This window comes from Loa loa, assembly GCF_000183805.2.
Source record: "Loa loa unplaced genomic scaffold supercont3.220, whole genome shotgun sequence".
Lineage (NCBI taxonomy): Eukaryota > Metazoa > Nematoda > Chromadorea > Rhabditida > Onchocercidae > Loa > Loa loa.
This window is the reverse complement of record NW_018108400.1, coordinates 68383-82203: the sequence shown is the minus strand read 5'-3', so window position 1 is coordinate 82203 and position 13821 is coordinate 68383. Positions and strand designations below refer to the sequence as shown.

General features: G+C 33.1%; 3 protein-coding genes across 3 annotated transcripts; 1 reads left to right on the top strand and 2 right to left on the bottom strand.

Moving 5' to 3' along the window:
* On the top strand, window positions 1-2627 carry LOAG_07092 (CAMK protein kinase; the record flags this gene model as incomplete). Its single annotated transcript, XM_003142624.1, has 6 exons — window positions 1-143; window positions 689-812; window positions 1200-1305; window positions 1571-1793; window positions 2140-2224; window positions 2409-2627. The coding sequence occupies 6 exons, from the start codon at window positions 1-3 to the stop codon at window positions 2625-2627; spliced, it is 900 nt and encodes a 299-aa protein (XP_003142672.1).
* A 3789-nt stretch (window positions 2628-6416) lies between these two features.
* On the bottom strand, window positions 6417-8928 carry LOAG_07089 (TK protein kinase; the record flags this gene model as incomplete). The annotated part of the gene is made up of 7 exons (XM_003142623.1): window positions 6417-6611; window positions 6753-6902; window positions 7392-7517; window positions 7640-7709; window positions 8067-8214; window positions 8395-8470; window positions 8782-8928. The coding sequence occupies 7 exons, from the start codon at window positions 8926-8928 to the stop codon at window positions 6417-6419; spliced, it is 912 nt and encodes a 303-aa protein (XP_003142671.1).
* Window positions 8929-9958: 1030 nt separating this feature from the next.
* On the bottom strand, window positions 9959-11664 carry LOAG_07088 (hypothetical protein; the record flags this gene model as incomplete). The annotated part of the gene is made up of 6 exons (XM_020447336.1): window positions 9959-10125; window positions 10363-10520; window positions 10613-10693; window positions 10867-10992; window positions 11116-11201; window positions 11608-11664. The coding sequence occupies 6 exons, from the start codon at window positions 11662-11664 to the stop codon at window positions 9959-9961; spliced, it is 675 nt and encodes a 224-aa protein (XP_020302423.1).
* Window positions 11665-13821: the final 2157 nt, after the last annotated feature.

Sequence of the window (13821 nt, the reverse complement as noted above, 5' to 3'; positions counted from 1 at the left end):
ATGGCAGGATATGGTGGTCTGTTACATTATACTCTCTCAATGGAATTTGCTCTTCAGAGTATTCTTCGTTCGATTGATGGCTGTGTCGAGTCGAGAATTGCTCGAACAGCTCATTCTACAGTTTACTGCGTTAAATCTGGCCTGTTTGTGGTTTTACTTATTAAATTAATGCTACATTTTGTGCTGTCTTCGAAGTCTAAATCTCTTACAAGGACTGAGGCCTTCATTTGTAATCATCGCTTAGTAATTAAAAAGCTTAGTGTATTGACTTAGAATAGCGAATCAATTTTACCTGCTCGAGATTTCACCTTTTAAAGGACTGATTTGGAATTGATGAATCCAGTCTAGCTGCAGCCTATTTAGTAAATAGACCTTAGTAAACAGTCATTTATCATTAAATGAAAAACAGCAAGTAAAAATTTGAAATGTTTAGCAAGTCAAACAAACGTAAGAAATGTAACCCCAGAAATCAAAAGTTGATCCGGAGATGCACTGACTTATCCGAACACTAAATATCTCGGTGACCAGTGACTACCTGCAGCAGTCATACAGAGATTCTTTTAGAACAGGCTGCAAATTTTAGTTATAAACTGCTGGTAGTGATGAATCTGTTGTTAACAGTTTCAAGAAGTAGCAAAGTTCCATTCATGCTAAATGCGCAACTGAAACATTTTCCTGAACATTGCAGTTATAAACGCCTAGTTGCTGTAAAAATGATTAATGTAAATACAATGCCGAAATCGGTTGCTGAGAAATTTTTACCTCGCGAATTACTGTTTACCCAAATAGTTCGACATCCACACATTGCCCGCGTAAGTTTGCGATCGACATCTAATAATTTTAAAAGAGAACGAAGTCAACAACTCTCTCCCAGTTCCCAATTAGATGTCGCTCATTATCTTTAATCAACTACCTAGTTTATCATTTCTACAAATTGATTCTAATCCAACAGAATTTCTTTTTACTAATAGAAACCATTTGATATAATGACGAATTGCGCTAATGTGCTTCGTGTAGAATATGTCACTTTCTTTTGCATCGCCTATGAATTTCCTAATCATTGGAAAGCCTTTCAACTGTACTTGAAAATTTAGTTCAAAAGTTCTGAGGAAGATCTTAGAACTGTATTGTTTCTTCCGTATGTATGAACAATGATATACTTTCACTACGATTAAAACTTACCTTCCATCAAAGTTCAGGCAATATCAATTCGAATACCTCATCCAACTAAAATTGCTATCATCAGTGAATATTATTCCGGTGGAACTCTGCTGCATCTGATCCTTCGACGGAAGAGAATCCCTGGTAAGCTGTTCTGCCTATTTTTTATTCATGATAAACAAATTTTTGAATAGAATTACTGTGATGCATAAGTCTAGCGATTACGATTCTATTAGGAGCATCTGGGCACTGTTTACATTTGCTTCATATATTTCTACATCTGACCATAAATGTTTGCGTATTCACATTGTATTTAAAATAACAGCGTGATCTAGCGCTGTTATATCGCAAATCAATGTAAGTTTAATAGTTTTACGAAAACTAATGTGGATCTAAGTTTCCCTGTCAGAATTCCCACACGCTTGTCGTCTGTTCCGTCAATTAACAGAAGCAGTCCATTATCTTCACGATCGTGGTGTTGTGCATCGTGATATTAAAGCTGAAAATGTGCTTCTGGATTCAAATGGTGATGTAAAACTTGTTGACTTTGGCTTTGCTCGTTATATCAACCAGAAAGAACGATCGAAATCCTTTTGTGGCACTAAACCTTATTCTGCACCAGAAATTGTTCAGTTAGTTCAAAATAAAATTTGTTCGAATGCATAAATTGGTGCATCATCGCACTATTTTTAATTCAGCGATACAAAGCAAGATGTCTTGCAAATCTGCGCCAGTGTAAAAGAAGAATAATGTTCAATTATAAGAGAAAAATTGTATGAATTTGTAAGTAGATCGAAATGAATTACCTTGCCAAATTTGCACTCTATTGATTGTTATCAGGATTACTAAATAAATTCGTAGTCACTGTAAGCATGCTTATTACTTGCTAGTATTGAGTATCAAGATTCGATTTGAACTGTAATTCGTTGAGACCATTCTCTTATTCATAAATAGTCCAATATGAGAATCTGAATCCAGACATCGACCGTATGATGCATATGCCAGTGACTGGTACGCGATGGGTGTATTACTTTATACAATGCTTACTGGGAAATGGCCTCATGTTCGTTGTTTTCTTCGTATATTTTCACTGAAATGCTTCACTTTGAATATTTCAAGGAAGAGCTCCTTTTAATGTTCTGCTCAAGCATGGAAATATGCAATTGTATGACACTGATAGCTTCATGTAACTCTGCTTTTGCCAAAAAACAAAGTGTCAACAGTTTTAAAGAATGAGCTTTTTGCAGGATTCATATGAAAATGATAAAAGAGTGTCAAACTGCATGATCTTTTCGAGAGATATACCTTCTCGTGCTGCGCGTACTCTAATACTGTGCCTGATGAATGAAGATTATCGATTCCGCGGTACCTACAACACTATCCTCAACAGTGAATGGATGAAGACCTACAACAAATGGCTTATAGCTGACAAGCATTTCACCTATGAAGTTACCCGGACTAGTTAATCTGTCTCTATTACAATTAATAAACATTGTTGATATGTATATTTCCAAAATTTTATTTTCCAAAATTATAGTATACATATGATACGGTTTAATGCAAAAATGAGATCCTCATATTGTCCAAAATCGACTAATTAAGCATTCTTCTAAATTGCTATATCGGAAGTTCTTGCTGAGATTCTAAATTTCCAAAATTAACTGTTAGACTTTGGATAATTAAAACACCAAGTTTTGTAGAAGCACTTTTTTCCCAAAGTTTTCCTGTTGAAATAACGGAAAAAGTAGAGAAGATATGGAAAGCAATACATACTGAGATACATAAGGAAAGGAAAAGATAAAACTTGATTCAACTCTATGTTATCACGATCAGTGCAGTATATCGTCTGAAAATACTTGTTGTATCTTGTAGTACAGATCGTAACACCTCATTTCATAATTACTATTATATAAGGACCAATACTTCCTGACTCACATTTAAATAAATATGAGACCCCCTACAAACTTAAATTCCAAATGGCGTAGAAATTGATGTAGAACTGTTGAATCTGATACAAAAGAAGTAGCTAACGACCAATTTCTCCTTTATATTTTTGTTGGGAGCTGATTTCATTGGATTGATTATCATGCTAAATATATTCGGAAATACCTTTATTTATAGTTCGGAACGCAGCAAAACTTTTAGGAATTGAAGTGATATTTATTTGTAAATAACTGTTGTTCTATTGAGTGTTACCTACAACTTTAATATCAAATCACAAATTTGTCCTTTGAGGAATACAGCATACTTCTTTCATTCAGATTCATCAAAAGAAAAACTATTATTGACCGATTTATTTCTAGACGATTCTACGATTTATGCTCTTCGACCTATTTTTAATAAATCCTTCGATATCGACTGGATGCCTCCTGTTGGTATCTCTTAGAACCGATAAATGGGTAACTAATAGCAACATACGCTGAGAACGGTCAATAGTAATAACAGCGTAATCATATCACCTGAAAACATTACTCCACTGTAGTTGAAATGGTGGTTATTAGGCGTATTGGTCAGTGATTGGTAGACAACGATAGTTTAACATCGAATTATGCTATTTATTGGACCGAATCTCTGCAATGATAACTCAGCCCTTGCTGGTTATTGCCAATTTATAACAAATAGGAAATGTATGGTCATCGATGGAAGCATATTTTCGTCACCAACGCATATCTTTAAATATCGAGAGCGATTTAACACGTCTCGTAAAATTCACTGTGTATAGCCACATACTGAGTGCAATGTTCTCAAGACCACGGTTTACAATGAAGGTTAAACTGTCGCAACATATTAAATATTAAAATCATCCAAACAATTTGCAAACACCACCATATTCTTTACTAATAAGCCTAAAAAATACGGCAATTTTGAGTAAGTGCACATATCTCTCAGCAAATACATTTTTCTCTTCGGGCATTCCAATCTTTTGTTGGCACTCCTATATCATATTAACGCCACGTGGGACTGCTGTTTTCACATAAGGTGGGTGTTAGTAGCATAGTTAGAAGATATTGTCATCTACCGCTACATTCTGAGAAGTTAACAAACCAATTCTGGACCCGCGGTTTGAGCCAATTTTTTACTTTTAAGGTTTGAATTCATCCAGCTTTAGTTTGGTTTTGCTTTTCATTAGGATTTGATTTTTAACAATATCTAAGCATTCAGATATCACGTGACAACTACTCAGAGATTTTTAATATCTAAAATGAATTAACTGATTTCGCATACATATGTAATAAAAACCACCCTTTGCTTTTGCAATATTTTATAAGTCCATCGTTATTACATTAATTTTTGCATCGTTTTTTACCTATTTTTTCACATCATATGTATGAAAAATGTCAAAGATATATGTAGCGGAACAAAAGATGCGCACAACATGAGTAATTTCAACAAATCACCGTAGTCCTTTACCACAAATGAGGTAAAATTCATTCACTTGTGAAAAAAACAAGTAAAATAAGAATATTATGATGACAGTTTCGAGGTCAATTCCGGAAATTCCAATCCCCAGTTTATTGTACAAGCCTTTGTGGAATTAGATTGATCATGAGAGCGTTCCGTTGCGTTGGACAAGTCAAGTCGACTACTCCACGACTTTTAAAAACTTGTGATTCTGCATTTGAAATATTTTGACAAAGCTCACATTAGCAAGGAAGTATTTACATAATACACATGGCCACTCTTGCCACAAAAATAATGAGACAGTAGACGGACTACCTTCATACTGCTCCAGGTCTAGTGGCACATAATAAAGCGTTGCAATCTAGTACGATTGTGCAAAATTTAGCAGACGCTGCCCGAACCGCAGGTTCGGTTTGCTAAATTCTCAGGATATAGTGGTAGATGGTAGTCTTTTGGCTGTGCTACTGATATCTGCCTTCTGTGAAAACAACAGTCCCACGTAAATTGTATCAAGGGGTTTATGGTTGTAAATGCGATATAAGGAGTGCCAATAAAGATTGGAATGCCCGAAAAGAGAAGTGTATTTGCTGAGGGACATGTGCATTTCCTCAAGGTTTCCGTATTTTTCAGGCTTACTAGTACATTGCTTCATTACTATTCAAAAACTTAATTACTATGCAACAAATAAAGTTGCAAGCTATGCAAAACAGGCAGGTGGTCCTTTGTACTTCAAAAAAGAAAAATTACTTATTCTACTTTTTTTCATCTTGTTAGGGTCTTTTTTTATGCAGCGTTTTCAGCTCTAGCACTTTCTGTTGTGTCAGCGCCACCCTCCTAAGCTTGGATTGGATTACTTTTTTTGTCAAAACGGAAAATTCGTTCTATATTTTGAGCAGATTCATTTTATTTTATGGTCGCAATAATTATTCAATACTTCGTGAAGAAAAGTACTATAATGACGTGGTTATGTTGGCTCTTCAAATAGGCAATATGTTGCTCTATTAGTCATCACTTTTATCAGTGATTATGTAAACTAGTCCAATCAAAGAACAGCTCAGTATGAAACACAATCAAGAACAGCTCAGTATGAAATGTGTAAATCTTGCATTTGCCGACCTTTTTTTTCTAATGCTCTGAGATTCACTAGATAAATTATTAAGGTCAAACATTGCACCTAGCATCTGCTACCCATACTTCAAGAACTATCGACAAATAATTTAGAATTGCAAATTATTGAAATAATCTTAAGGAGGCCTTTGTTTTGTCACAGCCACTGACAAAATCGAATAACAGATCATAGAAGTAAGTGAACAGATAGTCGAATGAGGGACGGCGTTTCGGCGCCAACCAGCAGCAGTTTATTAACGTCTGCAAGATTTAATAAGTATAATATTCCAGCAGTCATGTCTTTCTTTATAAAGTTACAACGGTATATATGAAAAAGATAGTTGAAAGTGCCATGATCTATTAAAATTGCGAAGAAAAAAGTAAGATGATGAAGGATTTATTCATTTTCTGCATGTAAGTGAAATTAGAAGTTCGGAAAATTTTACTAAAATAGAATTCGGTATTCTTTGTTCGACGCTTTTTTGTATCGTCATTCGTTTGCCACATCCCAAAAATTTTAGCAGCCTTAAAGTTATCGTAAAAATGAAGTTGGCGATTTCCAAAATTTGCAACAGATCCTCGAAAGGAAGAGGACAAACATTTGATTTATTGAAAAATAATTCATATTCTTTTACAAGTCATGCAAACCAATTAGCTATAAATAGGAAATATTGCAAATTCGAATGTTGTTTTTCTCAAGTAAACCTATTCATAGGAAGATGATACTTATCAGAAGGCAAGCAGAATTATTTTGAGATATACCCCTGCGGATCTTCGATTGGAATTTTTTCCAGTGAATATGGTAGTTTTCCAGGATTTAAAATTTCAAACATAACACAACCGAATGACCAGATGTCAGTTTTGATACCAAATTGACCGTATTCAAGAGCTTCACAATCCATCCATCTCCAGTGCAATGAGCTAAGATCAGAATTTTCTGGCTGAAATTGGCAGTTTGGTTGCTCGATTATGGATAGATATATTGGAGTCTCCAAAATTCTATAACAAGATAAACATCTTTGCAATTTTTGGTTATTCTGCTCAAACTTCGGGATATTTGTGGCCTTTATAACGTTACGTACCAGTTTACTCAAAATGGAGAGAGTTAGCATGTAATCGGTAATTTTGATAGCCATTGAATACTGATGTTGTACATATACGAGAATGTTCGCTGCCCGAAGATCCCGATGACATAGGCTGTTATCTTCAAGATATCGCATTCCGGCTGCTATCTGGAACTTTTCGTTTTAGAACTTTCTGAATGGGATGGGCACCGTCTCCCAGTTTTTTCAATTTTTGCTTGAATTTTAAGACATATCAACTTTTCATGCTATTCATACATAAATCTGAAGAAGCCGTGGAAAATCATTATCGGATGCTTCCTAGTGCAAGTTCAAAACCTGGCGTAGCCTTGCTGAATGAAATATGATATTTCTCAGATGACGAATGCGTAGTGCATAAGAATATGTCTTTATACAAAAAACGAGATCCGATAATAATGTTTAATTGTTGTAGAAAATGTATTTGCGAAAAATTTTGGCAAGTTGGAAATGCATCATGATATATTAGTTGGCCAACAGAGAATCATAGATTCATGAATTATAGCTTGCATGGCACGGCGCATTTAACACCTAGTGCTCGACTGATCCACTGCATCATTTGCAGGAAGGAGCTGATGACCTAGGTGTGATCATCTTGGTGGTTGCATAAGAAACAGGTACTTGGTACATGATTTCAAAGTTAGCTCGATGTGTCAGTGGTGGTAATCCATCTCTTCTACGCATCACAAGCGCAACATCCAGCGGATTCCCGCTTACGAATTCATATGCCACCCATGGACCGTATATCTGAAATTACAACGATTCAAAACTTCCGCAGTAAAAGCACGTGTCTTAAGTATATGGTATTCAATGCCAAAAGTAAGCCTACACCTCGATGCTTAACTCATTTCTACAAAATGCAAAATTACCTTGTCATCAGTGCTGAAGCCTGCAATCTTGCAAATATACTCTTCACCTTGAACACTGTATGAAGTGCTTCTGTAAACAGTGATAAGTTACTGATAGTGTAAAAGGTAACAGAATTTCAGTGATTTTTTTTATTTTAGCAAAACTAGACAAAGATCAGGAATAACAGTTATAATTAATAAATAACTTTTAAGGCAGGCTGTCTTTCTAATTTGCTTTCGAGATCTGTTTAGTAAAACAGAGTGGGAATGAAAACCAAATACCAAGAAGAGCAAAGTTGGAGACTGAATCACAAAGAAAAACCTGAATATATATGCAGAAAAAAGAAATTATTGGGAACTATTTGTAACTTCAATAGATTGATTGCAGGTGCATTGTGAGTTGCAACATCATGCCATCATCAAAATATTAATAATGAGTGTTAATTACTTTGCAATGCTCAAAAGTTCAGTGGCATATTGTCGACGTTCAATATGTAATAAATTAAGACATTTTTCAAAAAGTTCTTCTTGGAAACAAGACTTTTTGAGCCGTTTGAATGCAACTTCGCTGTAACGACCTTCTGATGAGAGTACAGCTGAAATAATAAATATTAAGTAACCCTAATTATTTGCAACTAATTTCAATTTACACACATATATTCAGATCTACTATATGTTTAGGGTTCCAGTCGAAAGCGACTTTGAGTTAAATCACAAATTAGTAATTTTAAACTACAGTTTGCCCTGATCAGTATACACAAGGGCGAAAATTTCACCGCGATAAGTCTTTCCAGCGAATGCCCTATGTTTCGTTCCGATTTCAGATATTATGTTGATTTTGTAATGTATAACCTGAAAAATTAATTAAAGCCTGGAGTAACTAATTAAACGGTTGAAAACAATACTTCATTTGCATTATTCGAAGAAGTAAGGAGATGACATTATTAGGACGAAGGATAATATAATACTTCATTTGATTCCAAAAATCAGAATGATAACGGAATCAAGTTCCCGTTTTCATTCAACTATTTCTTGTTACTTTCTTTTTCCTCCATCACTTTCTTACTATCATTATTCACTGTGAAAAGTTTTTACTATTTCATTATACCGCTCTATCAACTAGTCCACTGACTCAGCTATTTGTCTATTGATGATGAATACACCTTCTTGTCTGGTACCATGATTAGACCATTTATATGTTTTGATTCCTGGTAAATTATTGACGGTTCTGATATTTCCGTCGGTTTTGGTCCAGGGACTGGACTGGCATGGTATTCTACTGGATATCGTATTGCCAAGGAGGCATTCATATCCACCGTTAATTTTTGTTCTGTAGTATTTTGCTTTGATTTCCTGCTTTCATCAATTTGAAATTAAGTTTTCAGCAGAATTATCTCGCCACATTATGATATGTTTGAAACTCTTATTGATAGAAAAATGAAAGGTTTAATTAGAAAAATAAAAAAAAGTACGAAAAGTAAAAAAGCTCGAACATAATGGTAACCTGAATAATAATTAAGAAGTTGATAAATCGTATGGAACGTCTCCTTATTGGAATCAAATAGATAGAAACAACCTGTTCTGTAAAAAGCTTGGTTTTGTAATGACGAATCATTATCGGTAAAAACCTAAATATTTTTAGTATAAAAATATTGCAAAGATGACATTGTAAAGATATACAGCTCAACTCATGTTGATAACCAAATTCATGTACAATGTCGATGTATTGTAAAGAATCTCTGATCAATGTCAGTATATTGTAAAGGATTTCAGCTCATTGTCGGCATATTGCAAAGAACCCCAGATCATCTTGTGGTCAATCAGTTCTAACCTCTTGGATTATTGTAAACAAACTCCCACTATATAAAGAATACGGATAAATACCGAAAGTGATTTCATATGGGCCATTCTACAAAGGATCATTCTACAACAGGTCATTCTAATTCAGCACTTTTTTACAATTCATCATTCAGTTACTCACTCAACAACATAAACCCGAATCACTCAGGGAAATGTGCGTGATCAATTCACTTAGTAATCAATTCTAAGTAATTAGTTCAATCCACTTGATGATCAACTCTGTTTAATATTTTCTAGAAACTCTCTTGTAACGTATAAATACTCCGTCTATCAATGAACTATTCTCGGCCAATATTTGACTATGCCTATACATAAATTCCAAAACTTTCGCAACAGTCATTATTCTAAACCCCAAAGTCTTATCTTAAGTCATACTCAAAGCAGTTGAAGTAGTTACGGCTAGACGTCGTCTACTTTGATTTTGATATTTTGCCTGGATTTTAGCGTCGCGCCACATCACAGGCCAAGGATGAAGAAAGCTTACGTTGTCCTTCTTATTCTAATGTAAGTAATGGGAGGGAACGGTTGGTTGATACCGGACATGATATCCATTTTAACGGTTCGGGTCGGATAGGCTGTTGAAAGTGTATGTTGAATGTTATGTCTTTGATCTTCTTCCCATTCACGGTAAAATTCTTCTTCCGATCCTTGAAATAACATTGGGAAATCAAGAAAAAGTTCCCTCTACTTTAATTACTGATCATTATGTCTTTATCCTCCGACTCATTGACAAGTTGATAATGTTTTTCGATTACTTGCAAATTTCAAGATCTCTTGACTCGATTTGATTCTGTGAAAAAAAGAACTGCTCTCAAAAACTTCTAGAGATGCTTTCATAGTTGGTTTGTTTCACAAATTTCTCGTTTCATCACTTATGTGCTTACCGGTAAGACATTTGACAACTAATATATAATCAGGCCATCCTGCAATGTATGGTATAATTTCCGATGGTTGACAAACCAGATAGCTACCAGACGATGACTGAAGATCATTTCGAAGCCAGATTCCTACTTCCACCGGATTAACACATCCAACAAACCACCTGGCAGTTTTAAAAGTTAGCACTCATTCTATATCTGATCTACTCTTGAAATCCAGTCCACATACATCAAGAATTACAAGTAGCAGATCTACCTGCATTCCAGAATTTCTCGTGGAATATTGTAAGTGGACAAAATTGCTCGACCCACTGTTGTTTTCGGCAGTCCAGTAGAACTGTTAATGAAGCAAAAATAGCAAAGAATACCATGTTTTCTTTTACTTTTTTTAGAATACCTTTTTTTTTTTAGAATACCATGTTTTCTGTTACCGTTATCATTTATAAAGGCTTATCAAGTTTGCGAAGCCATTATCACTTGTGAAACTCTCTTGGGGATAATTTTACGGACCTTAAAGATTGTAAATAGTTGATGGAAATAAATCCCTTGTTTTTGCGGCCTCTTTTATGATGTAGACGCTCAATTGTTACCAGGTTTTGGATCTCTTCTTCTGCATTCGCTATTTTGCATTTTATTCTAAAAGACATTTATCTAAAAGGCATCATATAATATATATATATATATATATCAATTATATCTATTCTAAGTTCATTCATCTAACTAATTTTTTTCAGATGCATAGTTCTTCACTAAATTAACCGGTTATGATATTCTCGTACAATAACTATTTCGCCTTGATCAAGAGTAAGGAAATCCGGATGATGTGATTGATGTCGCCATTGCACCTGCGATTGGTGAAATCTCTTTCATCCAAGAAATTGCATCAACGAGATTTTAAATTTTCTGTCCCCAAGTTTATTTTGATTTATTGAGTTTGGTTTAACCTTTAGCCTTTTAAGTTTCAAAATATTCTTTATTTTAGGATTCGAAATTTTTGAATTTTTGTCAATATTCAAAATCTTATTATCAAAACATAAGAAAGAGATTAGTTAAAGAGCAACTGAAGATTTTTCCTATAAACCATTTATTGTTGTATGAACCAAAAATTGCATTTCTCATGGCATGCTATTCAATTTGCTTGACCCAGGTAGACATGCAAGCAACTAATGCGTATCATTGGTATGAACATATACGCTTGATCATAACGAACGATATATAGATCATCTCTTTGAAACATCCTTGAACATTTACCACCCATTGTTTTGGAAGTACTGAAGCAGAATTTTGAAAGAAATGAAATTTATACATCTTTGCATCCTGAAATATTTGTATGCAAATTTAAGTAATGGATTGAATGAAATAATTTATTAATTCTGACATTCTTAGTAACATAAAGATAGTCATGCTTTAAATTAAAGGAACTTGAAAATTTTCAAAAATACTATGTATTGATTCGAAAATGTTTGTTTTGTTTGTTTATGAAAATCTTTATATAATTGATAGATTAAGGATTAATTAAACAGCAATAACTCATATTAGTAGATCTATCGTTGTAACGATGAATAACAATAAGCGGAGCAAACTCTCTTTCAACTTATATAATTAACGAATGTATCATAATCTATCATTCGCTTCTAATACTTACTAATTATAATTAACTCCTGACATTCAATAATTAACATACTCATAACCTGTATCAGCTTGCATGAATGCAAAACAATTGTTTAAACATTTTTTTGTATAGGGAATAAACCTCATATTGTTTTGCTTCATTTTTATGTTTTTTTATCCATTTTCAAATTAATTAGCTCCGTCTAACAGAATATTCAAATTATTTGGTTATCTAAATAAAATAATAAAATTAATTCAGTCGGTCACTCAAACAAACATACAAATGCTTCAAAAGTGCCAATTTTTGTTGGCAAATGATATAAAATCCGTAATGTTTATATATGAGACTGCCACAATGTTTTCATTGCATCTATCCTTTCTCCTCAATTTCACCTTCTATGCTTTTTGACTTTATTTAAAGAAATTATTGATTGATCCGATTTGCAACTCTTTGATGAAAAATTAGATAATATTCCATGTGTAAATAAATTAAAAATCAAGAATAGATCCAATTAATGATATATTTGAATTCCATTTTTGGCTGAATTTTCTAAACTGACGAATATCAGTAAAATCACTGCAAAAATGTTGCCCTCAGTTCAAATTACTCACTCAAATGAGATCGGTGGATTCACAATTAGGATGGCTATAAGAAATGCTTTCTTCGATTACATACAAGTGAATACTTTATACAAATGATAAAATCAAAATTCCTGTTTTCCATTCTTTGATTTCAATAATGAATCTACTTCCTGCGCAGATTTTAATCATTATATTATCTCGAGAAAAAGTCTTGAAATATCATTCAGTCTTTTCCTAAGAATTATCTCGAAGAACTATTAATCAATGATAAAATTATTGATTATTTGCACTTCGAACTGTCTGCTGATTTTAACATCTTTTACTTCACAACGACGGTGCAAACAGCTTCCATCGTAGAAATGCGGCCCAGCAATTCGGATTCTAGCAAATGTCTTGAATTTACCTGAATTTTTTAATTTGACATCATAATTTAATTTAAATGCTATTTGTAAATGACAATTAGAAAATACCCGTTAACTAACAAAGGAAAGTTCATGTACGGAGGATCGTTTTTAGAGTTGGTTCAAATTCACCGGATAACAGACAGGATTTTCTAATTGTCATTTTTTGTCATCTCTATTTACAATGCTTTCATGAATTTAATTAATTTTGGAAAATTTCTAAACATACCAATTTTAAATTGCTTTAAGAGGAATGCCAAGGAGAAATAGGGATATGATTAAAACTTGTTTATGCGTAAAACTTGCCGACGAAATAAGAACGATGTTTTTAATCTACTCTTTTATTAATCTGAATATCACTACTCCTCTAACAAATCTTTTGCAATGAACTATGGTTTAAATGGATAGATAGAATATGGTAGTAATAAGTTTTATCTCCTCAAGCAAAACTTAGCAATTTAAAAGTGTCACACCTGTCAGTTGAAAAGTTAATCATTCAAATGATAAATTACTGTTCAATTTTAAATTTGATTGAAGTTTTAAATGTATCAAAAGTTGAAATGTATTTATTTTGTCTCAGTTATTTGACATGCATGAAGTGTAGTGTAAAAAAGCGAAACCAAAATCTATTTAAGTAAAATCCCAACCGTTTTTAGTTTAATTGTGGTGGGAATAATAATAATAATAATAATAATAATAATAATAATAATAATAATAATAATAATAATAATAATAATAATAATAATAATAATAATAATAATAATAATAATAATAATAATAATAATAATAATAATAATAATAATAATAATAATAATAATAATAATAATAATAATAATAATAATAATAATAATAATAATAATAATAATAATAA